This window comes from Pteropus alecto, unplaced genomic scaffold (genome assembly GCF_000325575.1).
Source record: "Pteropus alecto unplaced genomic scaffold, ASM32557v1 scaffold191, whole genome shotgun sequence".
Classification (NCBI taxonomy): Eukaryota; Metazoa; Chordata; class Mammalia; order Chiroptera; family Pteropodidae; genus Pteropus; species Pteropus alecto.
Genome location: NW_006434181.1, coordinates 399,345 through 419,967, shown reverse-complemented (window position 1 = coordinate 419,967; position 20,623 = coordinate 399,345). Strand labels below are relative to the sequence as shown.

At 46.1% G+C, this 20,623-nt stretch overlaps 1 protein-coding gene across 2 annotated transcripts in view; it reads left to right on the top strand.

Moving 5' to 3' along the window:
* RUVBL1 (RuvB like AAA ATPase 1) overlaps window positions 1–15,506 on the top strand; it is a 38,998-nt gene extending 23,492 nt beyond the window's left edge. The window contains exons 7-11 of one of the 2 annotated variants that reach the window (XM_006909031.3): window positions 638–701; window positions 2,128–2,326; window positions 9,552–9,654; window positions 13,976–14,067; window positions 15,106–15,506. In XM_006909031.3, coding sequence (XP_006909093.1) covers window positions 638–701; window positions 2,128–2,326; window positions 9,552–9,654; window positions 13,976–14,067; window positions 15,106–15,265 — 618 coding nt within the window. In that variant the 3' untranslated portion in view covers window positions 15,266–15,506. The remainder of the gene's footprint in view (window positions 1–637; window positions 702–2,127; window positions 2,327–9,551; window positions 9,655–13,975; window positions 14,068–15,105) is intronic. The other variant, XM_025044789.1, reaches the window with a different exon arrangement.
* The last annotated feature ends 5,117 nt before the right edge of the window (window positions 15,507–20,623 follow it).

The following is a 20,623-nucleotide window of genomic DNA, read 5'->3' as shown; positions in this document are numbered from 1 at the left end:
AGTGCTGGGCTAAGAATTAGAAGTCAGGGATTGTGTCGTTGTGACACTTATGAGCTCGGCTAATTAGTTGCCTTGGGTCTCGGGGTTTTCTGTGACTTGGGGCTCTGATTTTGAGTTTCCTCTTCTGTGAAAGGAGCATAATAGTTCCTGCCTGCAGGGCTGTGTTGAGGATCAGATGTTGTAAGTACACCCCACAGTGGACATTTAACCTGAACTTTAATGTATAACTGGGAGTTTCCCCAGGAAAGTGAATGTGGTTCCTGGTAGATGGACTAGAATACGCAAAAGTACTGAGTCATAAAAGAACTTGGGTATTCAAGGAAGAGTAAGGAGTCCTGTTTGGATAATCATGGAATATGGGATTGGAAAAAGATACAGCTGGAGAAGGAGGCTGGGGCAGTTCCCACAGAGCTGTACCTCCCACAAAGGGATTTTATTTGACTACTGCAGGTCTGGGGGAACCTCTTAAGAATTCCTGTATTTAGAAGCTCCTCAAGCTTTCCAGTGGAGCTGTCTAGGGTCTGCATACCTCAGGACCCCATGTAGAGTAGAATGGGAACCGGTGGGATAGGGGGTGATGGTGAGACTTTTGCCTTTGCCTTAGAAAGCAGGACTCTGTAACTTTTTTCTTACACAGGGGGGACAAGACATCCTGTCTATGATGGGTCAGTTAATGAAGCCGAAGAAGACAGAAATCACAGGTAAGAGAAACAGCAAGGCCTGTGAGCCAGAAGTGGAGCTGGAGGGCCCTGGATTCTGATATCCTTCCTGTGCGAGGTGCTGTGAGTGACTCCCCAAAGCTGAGGAAGTGTCTCGGAACATGTTCTTTCTTCTTTTCCCTTCAGAGCCTGACCTTACCCTAATAGTCTGTTTAGACAGCTGAAAGCATACTGTATGTTCTCTGGCCGGGTCTGCTAGCATACTCTTTTGACTGCATTCAATATCTTTGCACTCATCTTTGGAGATGGAGGCCTTCACAGTCTCTGGTCCCTTTGAGGTCCCAGAAATGTGGATTGTGTTGCCCCAGCTCTTCAAGATAGTTTCTGCCAGAGCACACCTGAACACAGCAAACTCCCCTGCCTAGGTACCAGACCACCCTCTGCTGCTAAGGTTCCCCAGCCCACCATGCTCAGCCTCTTGGGCACTTCCCAGAGCTTGGCAGGAATGTTGCTTGCTCCCTTGTGGACCTTTAGTTTAGCATGCTTCTCTTCCCAGCTGGTGCATCCCTTTTTTTCTATTTACCACCTATAGCTTTGTCACCTTAAAATATTAAACACGAAAGCATCTTTTTAATTTAAGTTTTAGCCAACAGAGTGATCTGAGACCTTTCTATTAGAGTCACCAAGAGCAGTTACTATATTTTAACATGATTTTGGCCATGTATCCCCATTTGACCATTCCTGCCTCATGTTGGGCTTTGTTGGAAGATACTGTATCAAATCTTCATATTCTGTTTGTGAGCCGTTCCCTCCTGATGATAGTGCAGGAGCTGGTTTGGAAAATGAGAACTATGACCTTAGATGGGTTCTTTAACTTTTGAGAGACTCATCCCTTTTAGACCTCTGAAATTGGACCTTTCCTCCGAACCTTTCATTCCTCATGGGTTTCCTTCCAGAAAGGATTCTACACATGTCTTCTATTCATTCCTTCATTCCTTTGTCCAGGCACTTGAATGAAAGTTAATTAACCTAAGCTTTGAAAGGGTCATTTGCCAGTGCAGAACAAGAAAATTTACATATGGAAACTCATTTCATCCATGACTCCCGAACACCAGTGTCTCTGGGATTAGGCAGGGAGCTAAGTTTGGGTGCATGTGAGTAATAAGGCCTGGTGAGGAGTGTGACTTAAAGCACTTCTTTGGGGGAAGCTGCTGATTTTGTGACTTCTTGTGTAATTATCCCTAATTTCAGATAATGAAACTGAAGCCTGGAATGGGGACATAACTTGCCTAGGGGTCACATAGCTAGCAGTAAAACCATGCTCCAAACTTGAGTTTGGGCTGAATTCAGATGGAAGAAGACAGAAGATGACAAAAAAAATAATAAAATAAAAAAGTAAAAAAGAAAGAAGGTGACAGTTTTCCCCACCTGGTACTGACATTGCCTGTCCACCCTTGCTGTCTCCTAGATAAACTTCGAGGAGAGATTAACAAGGTGGTGAACAAGTACATTGATCAGGGCATTGCTGAGCTGGTTCCAGGTGTGCTCTTTGTTGATGAGGTCCACATGCTGGACATCGAGTGCTTCACTTACCTGCACCGGGCCCTGGAATCTTCTATTGCCCCCATTGTCATCTTTGCGTCCAACCGAGGCAACTGTGTCATCAGGTAGGGTGGCTGTCTGCTATCCATGAGGGTTTTCCACCTTCTACTTGGCTTCATTTTTTCCTCTTGGATTACTTTAAACCCATTATGTCGTGAGTCAGGATGGGGATAAAGGGAGGTCATGTTCACTTTGAGAGAAATATGCCAAAATGGCTTGCCTTCAGAGGTAGTTCATGTGTTAGCCTCAATCTGTCAGGGGTCACCAAAGGCAACAGCCACCATTACTAAATATGAGGGTCTCCCACGGAGTCTCTGGGGTAACATTGGGGTATGATTTGGTCCTTCAGTTGGAGTGGGCAAAGGTAAGGTCAGACAGGCTGGCCTTGGGTGACACTACATATGTTAACTTCTATCCTCTTACTAGTTCTGGGAGGTAAGTATTCTTGGCTTCATTTTTCAGGTGAGGAAACAGAATGGCAGCATAACTTACCCCTGGTCATAAAGATAAGATGAGAACCCAGATCTTTCTGATAGTGAAACTGGTAACGAAAACAAAAATTTCTCTCTATTTCAGAACTACTTGGAACCACTCTAGCACTTGCCCCCACTCCATTAGGCCTGCCTTTGAAAAGGGGAGGTGTTGATACCTGGAAGGCAAATGCTTGTATGATGGTCACCCTGCTAAGATGGGCCCAGGGCAGGGATTGGGCTTGGTTGAAGTTCTTTTTTCTCCTGAGTATTCTGTAGGCCTGTGAACCCCAGAGAACATACCATCTTCCCACCTCACAAGCCTAGGTGTCGGTATCCCATACTTGGTAGTTTTCTTGCTCTTTTTGTTTTCTGTACTCCTGTTTGAAAGTCGGGGCCTGATTCTAGCACGACTAGGGTCGTGAAGTAGGATGGCGAGGCGTGCCTTTTCAAGCCTGCAGCAGAGTAGTGAGGGGAACAGAGCCTTGGAGACTGCATGCTCCTGGCATCAGGAGTGCTAGGAATCCAGAAAGAGACTTCAAGGCTCATGAGTATCAGCACAGAGCCTGAGCCACACTGAATTAGGAACCCATATTGCTGATTCACTTAGATTTAACTCTTGAATGGAGGTGGGTCACATCCAGTTTAGCTGGCTCTCGATGGAACAGCTTTGTCTCATTTGAAGCTATCCAGAAGCTGTATTGCTGGTGCTGAGCCGGGACTCTCTCAGGTCCCCTCTCAGTTGACTGGGAATTAGTACTTGTGTGTTGATTCAAGTTCATGTAGCAACATCTTGTATTCACTCTTCGAATCCCTGTAATGCTATCTTGACGACATCATTGTCACAGGTGTTGTCTGCATTTTGGAGAGAAGGCAGCTTGTACCTGGTCCAGGCCAGCCATTGGTGAGAGGAGCCTGGCTACCTAGGAAGCATCTGGAAACTAGATATGTGGCCTGGTGCCTGGTGAGCCTGGTGTCCCTGCCACACAGTCCCCATAGGTTTGCTAGACTTGCCTTGTTTTAGTCAGGCCTGGCTTCAGTTGGACAGCAGGTGAAAGGGCTTAGCCCTGAACAAATGGTGCCCTCTGCTGGAGAGCTCTGCTAACAGGCTCCTTTTCTTTACAGTAGATAATCTAGCCCAGCAGATGCCAGTAGAGCCTGGCAGCTTCTTGCAGGAGCAAGATCTCTTAGGACTCAAAGTACCTTCTCTCAGTCACATCTTATCCAGGAAAAGGTGCATAGGAAGGTGGCTTTATCTCATAACTACCTAATGTGGACAGAGCTGTGGTCAGCCTGCAACCTGGGAGACTTGGCCCTGGCCCCACCCCCGTTCTGATTGACTTGATCAAGTGCTGTAGCTATTCGAGGCTGTAGCTATTCGCTGTTGTCAGACTATAGTCACCTAAGTGGAGAGAAGATGCTCAGAGTGTAGGTCTTGTGCAGGCCCACTCAGGTACTTAAAATTAGTGTGTGCTCTCCAAGAGGATTTTGGTGCCAGGCCCTAGTGGGAAATTTGTTTAGCAGTGATAATAATGTCAAAACAGCAATGATAAAAATAATAGCCAATGTATTGAGGAGCTCTGTCTGTGTACTAGGCACACTGTTCTCACCTCAACTTAGGAAAGAACTGCTGTTTTCATTTGGATGAGGGCCCTAAGGCTACACCAGGATGGGGCATTTGGCTATCGTTACACAGCTCAGAAGCAAAGCTGGAATTTGACCAGAGCATTGGACTTCAGAGCTCGTGCTCTCGACAAGATTTGGTTTAGATGTGAAATGATGGACTTTCTGGGACATATGTACAGTTTTGGCAACATCTGACTTGCTGCCCATCAGACTAGTGAGGGGAACAGAGCCTTGGAGGCTGTGTGCTCCTGGCATGCAGGAGAGTTATTGAGCTTCCTTAACTTGAGACCCATATCTGACCTACAGTGCTTGAAAGGAAAGAGTTGAGGAAGGGAACTCACAGTAATTGAGGGCTTCCTCTGTGCCAGAAACTGACCAGAGTACTCTACATGGGTCTTCATGTAATTTAAGGCACCCTGACCACCCTGTGGGTAGGTGATAGCTCCAGACTCACATGGGAGGTGACCTGCATGGGCCACAAGCCTGAGGGCCGTCTGGCTCCAAAGCCCATACCATCTCTGCTCTTCTGCACTGCTTTCCCAAGTGGCTCCATCAGTGACTGGGAGTGGAGCTTTGATGGTGGTGCAGGGAGCCACCGTGAAAGTGCAGACAGCCCCTAAGTCCTCTAGGTCACCTCTCCTTGTGCACAGGAAGATGAAGGAAGCCATTCCTTCATCCATGGACACAGTAGAAGGTGAAGTCGCACTAGCTCCACTCTCCTCACCTTGAGAAGTCCTTTCCCTTTCAGGCAGCAAAATCCTCAACTGTTAAAGGAGAGCTTGGCCCTGATTCTAGCTCTAAAAACTGAGAGATCTTCTTTTCCTGTGGAAGATAGCTTCCTGGGATTAAGAAGTCTTTGTAGGAGTTCCTCTCTACAAGTCACTGTTGCACGGAGACTTAAGAAACAGTGTGGTCTCTGTTCACTCTGAGTTCACTTTAAAAAAACCAGCTTTATGGAGATATAATTCACACATAATACAATTCACACAGCTAAAGTATAAATTTCAGGGGTTTTTTAACATAGTCACAAAGTTATACAGTCATCACCACAGTCTATTTTAGAACATTTTCATCATACCAAAAAGAAAACTTAGCAACAGCTACCCTGCCACCTTTACCCGCATCTCCCCTCCCATGTAGTTTTTCCCCAGCCCCACCCTACAGCCCCTGTCAACCATTAATCTACTTTCTGTCCCTATGCATTTGCCTTCATGGACCTTTCATATAAATGGCACTATACAATCTGTACATTTTCGTGTCTGGCTTTTTTCACCCAGCGTAGTGTTGTGAAGTTTCACCCATTTTATAGCATGTATCAATACTTATTAGTTTTTAAGGTTGAATAGTATTCCAAAGTATGGAATATTAAATAGCACAGTTTCTATTCATCAGTTGATGGACATTGAGATGCCTAGGAGTGGAATTGCTGGGTCAAATGATAACTCTGCTTAACCTTTTGAGGAACTGTCAGACTCTTTTCCATAGTATCTGCACCATTCCAGCCAGCAGCGTGTGAGGGTTCCAACTTCTCCACATACTCAACACTTGTTATTGTCTGACTTTTTGATTCTAGCTGTCCTAATGGGTGTGACGTGGTATCTCACTGTGGTTTTGATTTGCATTTTCCTGATGGTTGTGATGTTGAGCATCTTCTCATGTGCCTATTGGCCATTTGTATATTTTCTTGGGAGCATTATCTGTTTATGATCCTTTGCCCATTTTTTATTCGGGTTATTTGTCTTTTTATTATTGAGTTGTAAGAATTCTTTATGTATTCTGGATATTAGACCCTCACCAGATATATGATTTGCAGTATTTTCTCTCATTCTATGAGCTGTCTTTTCAGTTTCTTGATAGTGTCTTGACACACAATTTTTGACTTTAGATGAAGTTTAATTTATCTGTTTTTTGTTGCTTGTGTTTTTAGTCTTATATCTAAGAAACTATTCATTACATAATCTAAGGTCATAAAGAATTACACCTATGATTTCTTCTAAGAGTTCTAGTTCTAGTTCTGACATGTAGTTTTCTGATCACTTAGGAGTTAATTTTTTGTGTGGTGCAAGGAGTCTGTCCAACTTCATTCTGTTGCATGTGGATACCCAGTTGTCCCAGAAGCATTTGTTGAAAAAACTTCTTACTTCATTGAATTGTTTTGGCCGCTTCATCAAAAAATCAAATGGCTTTCTTCTTAGCACTCTTCCTATGTCTACTGAGCAAGGGCTCAGTGGACTTTTGGGAGTTACACTTCGTTTTACCCAGAAAAGCATTCTTTAGTGCACTTCTGTTACCGTAGAAACTTTGTGTTATCTGTGTCCCTGCAGTTATAGGGAGTTACATAAAGAATCAGTCAGGCAGTGATTCTCAGCCAGGGACATTTTCACTTGTTGTGACTGGAGGTATTGCTGGCATCTGGAGGGTAGAAGCCAGGGATGCTGCTGATCATCTTACAATGCTCAGGACAGTCCCCTACAAAAAATTATTTGGTCCAAAATTTAGTGTTACAGTGGAGGAACCCTGTGTAAAGTAAAAGTATTCACAAATGAGTCAGTCATTTTACACACATGTAAGTATATCTATAGGATAAATTTCTAGAAGCATAATTACCTCGTTCCTACAGATATACCATATTGGATTCCAAGGAGAATTGCGCCTGTGGCCTCACAACCCAAAACTCTACATCTGTTAGGGGCACACCATTAACACAGTTTGAACAGTTGTTGAATGGCATAATGGTGAAATCAATGTTAGTTTGAGGCCAAAGCCAGAAATGAACTTATAGATGCAAGAATAAATTTGCAGTTTTAGCCAAAATATAATTATCATTGTAGTTTATTGTTAGCAATTTTATGTTGTAATATGGCAATTCTGGCCACCTTGTCTAACAGTGATTGCCCTGCACTGAGAGTGCCTTCTGAGGTCACTGCCCTATGTAGGAGCACTGGTAAATAGAGACTCTGTTCTCTGGCCGGCTTAGCAATGTCATAGCCCCTTTCATGCCTAGCAGAATAGAGTTCCAGAAACCATATTTCACTAATATGTTTTCTAAAAGAAACTATACCTAAGTTTCATAGCTTGGACAAATTTCAAAAATATTTTGTCTTTAATTCCTGAAAAATGCTTAGCAGTCTTTAAGAAGACTTTTTTGTTACAATTTTTAATTTCGTGGACTCAAAACTATAAAAAATTTTCTTAATGCATTCCTATAAATTATGTTATTTTGAAGTTTGATTAGGGAGTACTTTATTTTTCCCTAACCATTTCTTCTGTAGACTTAAATTTGTTGTTATGTCTGAATTGAAGATGATTTATCCTGAGTGTTACAGAATTTGGTATATTTTAACATGGTAAAGGTGAGATCTTTTAAAGATTTCCCAAGAATTTTCAAGAGAATTCCCAAATAGGACTTAAGAAACTTCAAATTTATTGCCTAACTAGAATTAAATAACTAAAAATTAAATGTAGTTTTTAAAGGTTATTTTGTTCAATGAGAAGATTGCAGACAAACCAAATATCAAGATTTGAATCATAATAGAATTCAATCTTTATAATCTTCCTTGTTATTTAGAATGATTTCTTGGTGGAAGAGATTTGTTTTCTCTAAAGTTATCTTAATATTTGTGTTTGCTATTATTCTGTTTTCCCATTTATTTTGTAAGGTCTTAATTATTTTTTAGTTATATTTAACAATTATTCATTAATGTAGAATTTTATTCTTTTTTAAAATTGTTTTTATTGTGGCAAAATGTATATAACATGGAATTTGCCTTTTAGATATACAATTCAGTGGCATTAATTACATTCACAGTGTTTTATAACCATCACCACCATCCATCTCCAAAACTTTTCTGTTTCTCCAAACAGAAACTGTCTCCCTTAAGCAGCAAGTCCCATTTTCCCTTCCCTTGCCCGTGTGACCTCTGTTCTACTCTGTCTTCATGAACTTGCCTTTCCTAGTATTTCCTATAAGTAGAATCATCATCTGCCCTTTCGTACCTGGCTTCTTTCACTTAGCATGTTTTTAAGGTTCTTCCTGTTGTAGCATGTATCAGAACTTTTTATTCTTGCAATAATAAATATACATTTACAGTTCAACTGACTGGATGGAATTTCAACAGATAGATTTTTTTACTGAGGTTCTATATCTACAATGCTTACTTATATTTGAAACCGAACATTCTGATATCAACAGTTAGATCCAAATAACCTGTTTCTATTCTTTGTTTTGTTGCTAAGTTATGACCATAGACTCTGTATTTCTTTACATCAGAAATGGTGCTGATGTAGACTGGCTGATGCTGTGACTCCTGAAGGCTGAGGCAGAATCCTATAGCACGTGGGCTTCCAGACATTGTGGCTGAAGCCAGGCAGCTGGTGCCCCAGGGCCTGGTGGTTTAACAGGGTTCCTTTCCTGGGCCATTCTTCCTGTGGCTTGGCTAAGGATTTAAGAGGAATATAGGCAAAAGACATTGGACAGTTCCCCAAAAGAACTAAAATAACTACTAGATATAAGGGAAAACATTCAAATGAATCAAGGAAATGCAAATTCAAACAAGGTGTTACCCTTCCTTTTTCTAAACCATCAAAGCAGCAGAGTTTAAGAATTAGAATACCCAGTGCTGGCTGTACTACAATGAGATCAGATCACTTGCGTAGTAGCTGTGTAAATTAGGATATTCATTCACCCATTCATTCATTTGAATAGAAATCAGGATTATGTCAGGCACTACAAGAGTTGCTCATGAAATGTTCATGTCTGTATGCATAAAATTATTTATCAAAGCATCATTAATAAAAATGCCAATAATTGTAATCTGCCTAAATATCCAACAATTTGGGTTTTGTAAAATACTTAATGGGTTATTAAGACTGAAGCATCATGAACAAAAGAAAAAAAACCTGCAATAGTTGAAATTTATAAAAATGTGACTATGAAAATTTGGCAAGTGTGTATATTATGATTGTATGTGGCCTTTTTTTCTTTTCCCCAAATTTCCTGTGATATTGATATTTGCTAAAATAATGAAGTTGTTTTTGATGACACCTGAATGTTAGCCTGATTACCCTGTGGTCCTGGCTCTTGTCTCAGGATATAAACTAGCTGTTTTGTCATTGTGAGTGCCTCAGCCATGTCCAATGTTCAGTTTCTGGTTTCAGAGAGGCCACAGTGATGTGATCATTCTGGCTCTTGCAGGGGCACTGAGGACATCACCTCCCCTCATGGCATCCCTCTTGACCTTCTAGACCGAGTGATGATCATTCGGACCATGCTGTACACTCCACAGGAAATGAAACAGGTAAGCCTGCCTTTCTCCCTCCTTCATTTTCCTTTCTCCTCTCATTTGTTCCCAGTGTTCCCTGAATCTGTGCAGGAAGGTATCCACAGAACAGACCTGGCTCCCACCACTGTCCCACCACTTAGCTGCTGCCTTGAGCAAGTCACAATACTCTGGAGCTTCAGTCCCCCATTCTGAGGGATGGGTGGGCCAACTAGACGTTGCCTGAAGTGTCAGAAAACCTCAGTTCCCTATATCCCTTCTTAAAAACTTTAAGAAAGAAATAGTGAAAGATATTGACTAGATGACAGCCATTAGGGAGGCCACTGGCTCTAGGAAAGAGGCAGTAAAATATGATTTAGCAATAGCTTGGTGCCCAGGCTAGGCCCTGTCCGAGGTCTTTTCTGCTCAGTGGACAAAGTTAGGCACTCTGTCCCACCAGAACCCATAGCAAGCTGGCTCTAGCAGGGCACAGAACCTGGATGGGGCAAATGTTTGGGTCCTAGCAGAGCCTGGGTACTGTAAACAACATGACCAGTTTCTTGTGGTTTTTGGAAGCTGTGCCTGGGGTTGCTGCCTTGGCAATAGAGATGAGGGTGAAGTAGGGTCACACAGTTTAGAGGGGCACCTGGAATGGAGGTCATAAAACTAAGCTGACAATGAAAGGCTTGAAGGAGGTGTATATGGAAACATCTACCTCAGTGCCTGACAGAGCGCACGGTCAAAATTCCATGTGAGATGAATTTGGGTTATGCTGGGACTCGAGGTGACATGGATGTATGAGATTGAGCCTTATCTCAAGGAGTTCAGTCCCAGTTCTTCCTGAATGAATTATCTCTTGCTCGATCTGGAGCAGGAGCACCAGCTGTGTGCCAAACAGTGCCCAGGCACTGCACACTTAGAATTTCTGGTCCCCTTACTGATACTTCAGCAGTTGTTACAGTCATAATGTCTTTTTCTTTTGATGGCTGAGTTACACAGTGGCAAGTCCAGGATGCAAAGCCAGGCCGTGCGTTGCACGGCTCAGGCCGTTTGCTTGGTGGTGGGTTGTGCCATAGGTTGCTGTCCTAGAGCATGGGCTGTGCTCTTTTTTCCTGCTCTGCCCACCCATGCCCCAGATGATCTCACTGCCCACATGTAAGTCTCTCACTGTGGAGTCTGTGTGTGGCCAAGGTTGGAAATGTTGGAATGGACCAGAGGGCTGCACTGATGTCTTGATGGGCTCTGCCTGGACCCTCTCCTCTTACTAGAGCAAAGGCACTGTTTATTGGACATCATGCTAAGCCTATGGACATGGTTAGCCAGCATGAACCTAGCCAGCATGTTTGATTTTCAGTAACCATGAGGTAGGGCGAACTATTATCATTGTCATTCATAAAAGGTGAGGATACCAAGACTCAAGTGAACTCAGTGCCTAAGTTCATAAAACTTGTCAGTGGCTAATAGGTGACCAGACTGACTAACTGGCTAATCCTGACACCCATGTCCTAAGTGCTATGCCACCAGCTTCCCTCCTATTAGAAATCCCTAAATTCGGTGTGGCATCCCTCTGGCAGTTTGTTGGAAGGGCCTTTTCTTTTGGAGCTCTGAGGAAGGCCTCTCCTGAGTACTCCGCAGTTACCCCCTTGCTCGCGTGTGGCCTGTCCTCCCTGGCCCTGACAGCATTTCATGTTGACCCAGTGCCCAGGAGTATCAAGGTTAGCATGGAACCAGAGATCTCCCTTCATAACTAGCATTGACAGAATACTAAAACAGGTTTAGTTCATAGCAGCAACTGTGTGTGTTTTTTGGGAGATAGTGTCCATGGCTAGAGGCCTTATCACCAGGTAATGGTCTCTTGCTCTTGGATGAATGCTAGGTTGAAGCCAAGGTATTCACTGGATAGAATCAGAAGGAAAAGCAAAAGAGTCCCAAGTTTCCTGCTGGGAGAAGCAGCCATGCACACATGGAACACATTGTGGTTGAGTAACTTAAGCAGTTTGGTGCACCTCTGTGAGCCTTGGCCTTCATAGTTTACTGGAGGATTTGCTCTCTCCTTTCAGGATTGTCGTGAGGACTGAGTGAGATAATGACAATAACTTAGGGAAGGAATAGGGCTGGCCATCCCTTCTTATTGCAGTAATTATTACTGTTATTAACAGCTTACAGGTGCTTCACAGACATACACTGTGATCCTCACAACAGCTTTTAATAACCAGGATTTGCAGCTCAGGGACAACAAGGACCTCATGATCACAGAGAATAAGCTGCAGAGCTAGGACCCCACTCAGAGCCAGTTCATATTTGTTGCTTCCATTCGAACCTGGAGCATGCAGTCTGAGCTCCCGTGAAGTGTTCATCACTCTGCCTCCAGAGTAGTGACTGCTGGCTGGCTCCCGGACTGGTTCCTGTCTTGGCTCAGCCAGGCTTCCTCTTGGGTTAGCAGAGGATAGACTAACTGCCAGCACCCACATTGCTTTGTTCTTGTGGGTTTAGTATTTTTACTGGAGCCTGGGGTAGGTTTTTTGAAAAACAAAGTAACTTTAACTTGTGTACTCTGCCATCATTGCCGACACCCTCATAAACTATAACCTGCATTATTATTAAATGATTAAAGATCTAATTTATGAACCGTCCATTTCTGAGCAGTCTGAGGCAGGAGCTCTTGGGATTGCTCTCACCTGCTCTAGGGAGAGTGAGAGCAGTGTCCCTGACATTCCTGAAGCCCAGCTTCCAATTCAGTGCAGCTCACTGAAGATGAGATACTCAGGACTGAAGCTTTCCCCATTGACCAGGCTCTAGGATTGAATATTTGCATTTCCCCAGAGTTTCTGAAGGCCCCAGGGGACATTTTTCTCAGCAGGACTTGGAAGTTTCCTTAGTTCCCAACAGTCAGTGAGAAGACTTTTATATTGGAGCACATACCTGTCTGGCTCTGATTGTTGCGGTCAGAGGGAAGTCCTGCATCTGGAGCCGGGAATGGGGGTCTCTCCCCACGCCCTTCCTGCCTTCCTCCTCATGCCCTTTCAGTAACTTCAGTGCTCAGCTGATTTAGCTTTGGACTCCAGATGGTGGAACCCTTCACGTAGAAGTTAAGATTCTTTTGTCAGAGGTTACACCCTGGCAGCACTGGCTGAACAGATAGGTTTTATGTGGCTGGTGCAGCATGAAATATTTGAACAAGTTGCCAACATTTAGAAATCAGGATATTTCATACAAATATCTGAGTTTGAGTCCCTTGACAGAATGAAAGATTTTCCAGCACCTGGCCCTCCAGCCATGGCTACCTCCTTGAGTGCATGCTGGCCTGGCCACCTCAGCCCCAACCCCTATCCCACTTCTGCAAGACCTGGCTTTCTTACTGAGCAGGACCTTTCCTGTTCATAGCAGCTGACTTACTGGGGCCCTTATCAGAGTCACCAAACACTACATTCTCTCTACTTGCAGCTCCTGTCCTCAGGGTCTCTGCCTGAGAGCTGAAAGGCCAATTTGAAATGTCCATCTCCTAAACTTCTGGTCCCTCTCTTCCCCTTGTAAGGCTTTAGGTGGGGCTCTGTCTTTCCCATTTCCTACTCCTCTACCTGGGTGTGTTTTTATGGCTTTAATTTAAACAAGGGCTTCTTGATATCTTGTTTACAAAGCTGCCAACGTGAAAAATTCCTGTATTATATGAGACTCAAGGCCTCGAGTTATCTCGGCTCCACAGTACTCAACATTATTATCTCAGCTGCCCCTTATCACTCAGTGCTGGTGTGCCTGTAGGCTCCCAGTGCCACTTGTGTTACAGTAACCTCACCATCAGCTTGCCTCCCATCTAGCATTGCCAGGATCTTTAAATTGCAACAAGCATCAGCCTCTTCTTGATAGACTAGGTATCTCCTGGTGATGTTACCAGAGTTGGTAAATCTTTAAAAGTAACTTTTTGATTTATTTAACCATTGTATTTATTAAGCAAATAAAAAATGTCTCTTCTTGCCTGAGTGCTTATAGGTGGTGGGAAGGTTAGAGCCTGTGCAGGTTTTGGAGAGTCCTCAGTTTTCTGGGTCTGGGGATTGAGTGGGAAGAGCAGAGGGACAGGAGCTGAGCCATACCCTGTGCACACCTCCATGGATACTAGCCACTTTCTTGTCAGTATGACCATCACACCCTGGCTATAAAGCCATTCACTGTGTGGCTGGTGCCCCAGAGGTATTTGAGGCCAGCAGTCCTGGGTAGTGGGGTGGCTCTCTGCTCCACCAGACCTAGATTTTCTGCTTCTCTTATGATGTGGGATGGAAAACTGAACAAGGTTGTTTTTAAAGTACTTTATAAATAGGACACTTGAATTCAGTCTTTATCAATCATGGTTTTTCTCCTCTAAAAGATCATTAAAATCCGAGCCCAGACAGAGGGAATCAACATCAGTGAGGAAGCGCTGAACCACTTGGGGGAGATCGGTACCAAGACCACTTTAAGGTGAGCTGGTTGTCCCCTGGACCTGTATCTGCCTGGAGCTGCACCAGACTCTGCCAGTGCCTTCTCAGAAGGCCTGTGAGGCCTGGATGGGGTCTGTTCTGGGACATAAATGCAGGCTTCCTTCACAAGGCATAGGACCATGTCTCCTCTTCCTGGTGTGATAGGTCTTGTCCCAGGACACTGCAGTTCCAAGTGCAGAATATTTAGATAACGGTGTTTAAAAAACTAGAATAACAGTTGAAGTCCTCTTGTCCTATAGCAGAATGTACCCCTATAGTAGGGAGCTGACTCTGACCCCAGGCCAGTCCCCTTGGTAGAATAGATGGACAGAACCAGAGACTAGGGTCTGGGGCAGGGAGCTCAATGGCTGCGCCCTGTCTAGCCGCATTGCTCTTGCTGGATCTGTTCTCCAGGTGTGTCTTGATTTGGGATGGTGGATGTAGGCGAACATGAGTGCATACGTAGACTGCTTTCCTGACTCTTCACCAGTGGCTTGAAGCTGTTGCGTATGCAGGATGTCCCTTCTCAGTGTCCTGACTCCTTGTGAAATCATGACTTTACAGTCTTCGGCCTGTCCCTATTTACCTTGCTCCTAAGGTTGAAGCAGAATTGCAAACTTTTGTTTGGGTGGAGTGGTGCTTTAAAAAACTTTATTTTCATGCCTTTGGATGGGGCATGTGATCTCAGGTGGCTATGTGTTCATTTTCCTGCCATGTTCAGTGTCCCAATCTGGACCTTGGCATTACCAGCCTGGTACCTATATACATCTAGGTTTTGCCTAAGGTCATACCCCTTTCAAGGAGCGGTCGGAGAACTTTTAGACTTGACAAAAATTTGTCATGTTGGTGACTTCTGACCCCTCCAATGGGTCACAACTACAGCTCTTTGAGCAAGGACAGCTCTCATATTTTCTGTGTCTGCTGTGTTTGCCACAAGCTTAGCATTGGACTCAGCCCCTAGTGTTAGTGCTCTGCTGATCTGGGAGGAGACTATCTGTGGCCACCATTTCATTCCTATCCTGGCCCCTGTTTACTCTAGGTACTCGGTACAGCTGCTGACCCCAGCCAACTTGCTTGCTAAGATCAACGGGAAGGACAGCATTGAGAAAGAGCACGTTGAGGAGATCAGTGAGCTCTTCTATGATGCCAAGTCGTCAGCCAAAATTCTGGCTGACCAGCAGGATAAGTACATGAAGTGAGCCGGCCAAGGTTTTGTGCAGAGAGAGACTTCCAGGCAATCCTGGGCCCAGGTCCAGCCTGTGGACACAAGGCTCACCCTTGGGCTTGGCTCTGTTCCCATCCCAGTGCGGTTAGCAGCATTGTCAGTTCAGTGTGGAAAGTGTTTCTTTTTAAATTATCATTTTTCCCATGGTTATTTTGAAGGAACCTGCCCCACCTGGTGTGTTTTCTAATAAATCTTTACAGGTTATTTTAATTACATCTCTTTCTCTTCTTTTAATTAAAAAAATTATATTTTAGAACAGTTTTAGATGTACAGAGTTGTTGTGAAGATAGTACAGGGTGTTCTCACATACCTCACACTCAGTTTCCCTTACTGTTAACATCTTACAGTTACTATTTGTATTTTTGTCACAGTTAATGAACCAATATATTATTATACTTTATTCACATTTCCTGAGTTAGCTAATGGCCTTTTTCTATCCCAGGATCCTATTCAGGACCCCACATTACATTTAGTTACCATTTCTCCTTAGGTTCCTCATAGCTGTGATGGTTCCTCACACATTCCTTGTTTTTGATTGCCTTGACAGTTCTGAGCAGTGTGTTCTCTGAGATACCCCTCAGTGGGGTTTGTTTGATGTTTTTCTCTTTAAACCTGGATTGCTTGTGATTGGGAGGAAGACCATATAGGTAAAGTGCAATTTTTATCATATACTGTCAACAAAACTTATCACTGTTAATGCTGACTTTGATCACCTGGCTGAAGTGTTTGTCAGTTTTGTCCACAGTAAAGTTACTCTTTAACCCCCTTCCCACACAGTCCTCTTTGGAAGTCACTGAGCACAGCCGTTCACTTAAGGGGTGGGCAGTTTTGCTCCACCTCCTTGAGGAGTGAGCATCTACATAAACTATTTAGAATTCTGCACAGGAGATTGTCTCCCTATTTTTTATTCATTCGTTTGTCTCAATGTGGACTCACGGATATTTATTATGTATTTTGGATTATAATCCAACATTACATTATTTATTTTGTTGCTCAAATTGGTCCAGCTTTGACCATTGAAAGTCAGTTGGTTTCTGTGTCCCTTTGACATGTCCCCATCACTGGTACTATATCTCTGTTAGTCCACTGAAGTGGGTCTTTCAGCCCCTCGAGAGGAAGGGGAAATAGCAATGTCTGACAGATACCATACCAACACATTCTTGCCTGGTAGGATGAGCACTACATTTTCTCGCTCTCTGCCAGGCAAGTTCCTGTCTTCCAGCTCTGTGCTGCCTGAGATAGGGCTTAGCCACAGAAGTCATTCCTTGGCACAGGCTGGTTGTTTTGGTTCTCTGCCCTCATAGGCAGATCTCCATGCTGTTACATGTGCAGGAGAGAAGAGATAAGCAAGATGGTCATCTTGATCCAGTCATTGCTCTAATCCAGGTTAGTCACGAGGTCCTCGTAGGGCAGGCACAACTGTTCTCCCATTAATGATGATCACCTGAGCGTGTCCAAGAGACTGTGGGCAGGAGGGCTAAGGTAATTATGTGGGAGTCCATTCAGCTCTCTGAGAGCCCTCAGGCCATGCTCAGACCCTGAGAAGGGCCCAGCTAATCCCTGCTGCCAGAATGGATCTTCCGGCCTGGCCTCTGAAGGATACCAGCATGGGGGTTCTTGGTGATGGTGGTGGGGGGTGGGGTGTTGAGGAAACGGGGCCCAGTGGTGGATGATGGGACACTCCCTGAAGTCAGGGCTCAGTCTGTGGCCTGTCCTGGCTGCCCATATCTTATTTCTCCTAACTTAAGCCACCTTAGAAAAACAGAACAGTGATACCTCAGATACCAACAGATATAGCAAAAGCTGATTGTGGACTAGGGCCTGTGTTAATGCTTCACATTTCCTTTTAACATTCTCACAGCAGCTGTATGATATTGGTGTCATTTATGTCACTTGCCCAGCTAGCTGGTAAGAGACAAAACCAGGAGGATTTGGAATCAGAGTGGTTGGAGTCTGTGCTCCTATATCCTAAGGCTATACCACTTTCCTTAGGTGCTGAGTAGTTAGAGGGGTCTTCAAGATCTGACCTCCATCCCACACAGGTAAGGCAAGCAGTGGCAGGTGTGAGGAAGGTGACTTGCCTAAGGTCATACCCCAGAGGACAAGAATCAGGCTTTGCCCATATGGACCTCTTCCTCCAGCCCCCAAAACTTTCACAGTGTTTGAGGAGTAGAGAAGCAGCGGTGACAGCATACTTCTCAAGTGCAGGTTGGGATAGAGTCCCAGCTGTTCAGGGAACCCTAATGTCCAGAGCTGTCCTGGTGAGAGAGTAGTGTGTAATCACAGGCCCCGTTCCTGCTCCTTAGGAATCCCGCTCTTTGGTACTTAGGGCTGTGGCCCGCCTCACTCGTCTGGCCTCCGAAGTGAGGGAGATGGTTTTGGATAAGTGGGAAGGTTGGGCTATTTTAATTTTCCTCCCATTTTTTTCCAGCAAGGCCTGTGATTATTAATCTTCCAGGCGAAGTTTTTATGACCAATCCCTCGCTAACTATGAGAAGTTTCTCCATCCATTACCAAGAGGGAAACAGACATTGCTGGGGAAGAAAATATTTGTTACATCTTATCAGGCTGACACACAATCTACCAACAATTACAGCAGCCCCATTTTTTGCACTATTTCAGCTTTGGCGTGAAAAATTGTTGTAATATTAAAAGTGAAGCAGGGTGGGGGTTGGTCATAGGAAGTGGTTGAATTCCAAGCTCTGGGCCCGGGCTCTCTTAGGTGCCTCCTAGCAAACCAGTTGGGTGGGCAGGAGAGGGAGTGTTTGTATATAAATCCCAGCTCCCTGTTCCTGTGTCAGTGGTCCCCTGTGAGAGTGGGAAGGGCACTGGAAAGACAGCATCCCTGACCCTTGCTGAGAAGCCATCTTGTCCCCCTTTATTTTCTCAGCTCAAATACCTTCTCACCACCACACCCCTTAGGTTGCCCCCCACCCCAAATTGGTTCATAGGATATTTTGAGGTTTTTTTAGAATTAAACAGAAGGTGGTGTCATGCTAGAAAGTGACTTCTTGGTTAGCAAGCCTTTCTCAACCATTTTTCTAATAAAATGGAGTTGCCCAATGGTGAGAGTCAAACTCCCTGTTGGCCTCCAGGTTTTAGACCCCAAGGCCCAGCAGGCTTCTTTCTGCCCGGAAAGCAGCAGACGTTCATTGTTTACCCAGCATTCCTCCTTCCCTCCCCAGGCCAGCCAGGACTGGCCTGAGCAGCTCCTGCTCTTGAGGGGCCCATAACAGAGGCAACAGGAGGGGAGCAACCAGGTTCTGAAGGATGGCAGACGGGGATGTGGTTTTGATTGCGTTTGGTCCTTGGTCCTGATGAGGCTAGTCCCTTTAGGTCCTGCGCTTTAGTTTTCTCATCCATACTGAGGAGGCAGTCATATTCTATGGATCAATGTGAGGACATGGTGAGGTGACAGGTGGCTGCATTGGGCACTCAAGATACTAAAATTCAGTGAAGAGTTCCCAATCCTTGTCCCTCTTGGGAGAAGAGAAGGTCACTGTATATAACAAGAACCAGAGGCTGGCTCTCTCCCTGACAGTCGGCCCTTGGAAATGCCTAGAAAAGGCCTGGAGAGATCTTGCTTGGCTGGAAGCTTCCTTGCTAGGCCAAGGAAGGAGCAGAGGCTCAGGGGCACACAACACACAAACAAACTCTGGAGCAGAGAGGAGAGAAACTGCAAAGGCCTAGGTCTTTATTTGCAGTGTGTAGGCCCAACTTTCAAGGAGAGGAGATTGCCCCTTACTGGGCCCCTGGGACCTCATCCCCAGTGAAGCCTAGCCAGGGCTGGAGCAGCCAGAGGGGAGAAATGGCTGCCTCTTCCCAGCCAAGTAGTAGCTTTTGTCTCCAGAAAACAGGCCCACTGAGAGGTAGGACAGTGTCCCCCTGTTATCCGTCCAATTTCCCATCCTTACTACCTTCCTTACACACGGTCATTGACTTTTCCTGCAGTGTGGAGCCACTCTCCCTCCATTTATTTCTGGCACAGCAGGCTCCTGCGGGGACCAGGGATAATAGGCCTGGGCAGGGTGACTGTGATGCTTGGGGCACAGAGCTATGTAGCAGTACCCAGGAGTGAGGAAGGCTAGGCCAACCGCGGTAGCTGGCTGACGGGCCGGCTGGCCTTGGCGCCCTCCCCGTCACACAGCGGCAGGCTCGGTGATTAATGGCCAGTTCACGCAGTCTCTGCCGCCATCAGCGTGTGTCTGGGCGGCGATGGATGCGGCTGTCAGGCCGGCACGGCCTGCACTGACCCCCAGCCTCGGCCCAGCGCGATCAATGGGCGGCACGAGTCGGGCCGCAGCTGGGCCCCAGCGATAAGATGGGCCGATGGGCGCCCGCCGATTGCCCGCTCCGTCACCTGCCGTCACCGTCACCGTCACGCCGCCTGCGCGCAGATCAGCGCCGTCAGCGCTGCGTGATTAATGGGGACGCGGGCAGTCGCGGGGAGGGCGCCGGCGCGCGGACCCCGCAACGAAGGGAAGTGGAGCGGCATTGGGCGCTGCAGGGTGTGTGCTGGCCAGTGGAGTAGACCTACGCGTGGGTCACAGCGGACACCGAGTAGGTGGTGGTTGCAGGTCTGGGGGCACACGCTTGCAGCAGGTGTGCACGGGGCCCTGCAGTACCCAGGACACTTGTGTGTGGTACAGAAGCGCAAGGGCTGGGGGTATGTGTATGGTCGGCGTGCACAGATGTGTTACCAAGGCAAGCGCGGGCCCACGTGCGCAGTTATCATGGGCCTGCGTGACTCTAGCTGAGGGCGCACAGTCGGCTGTGTGGGTGGCAGGGATGGCTAATGTGATCTCCCCACCCCGAACTCTGCTTGGCCCAGGCTCCACCACCAGGCTCCTTTCCGCTGTCCCGGCTATCTTTGAAAACTCCTGATTTGACCCAGTTCCCTGCTCAAAACCAATTCCTAGGTCCCCATGGCCCAAGGGACAAGCCCTGAGGGGTGTACCTCACAGCGCCCCCTAGACGACGCCCGCCTTCAGTTCGCAGTCGCCGGCGCTCGGGCACTCTCGCTCACTCACCTTCCCAGCTTGCACCACACCAGGCAACTGAGAGGCGCCGGTGCGACCTAGCCTGCGCCAAAGCCCATTAATGCCCACCGAGGTGACCACCTCCCCCCCCACCCTCGCCGCCCCACCAATCAGGCCTCTCCTCTGGAAAAGAGCCAGCCGTCAGCTCCATCACCGACAGAAGGGGAGAAGTCATGTACCAGGTGCTAAGTAAGGGAGGGGCCCAGAAGGGCTCCCAGAGGAAGGTGACGGGAGTGCAGAGGCCTACCGCCGCAGGCTGGGGCCGGGCGTTCAGCCGGTGGGGAGGGCTGGGA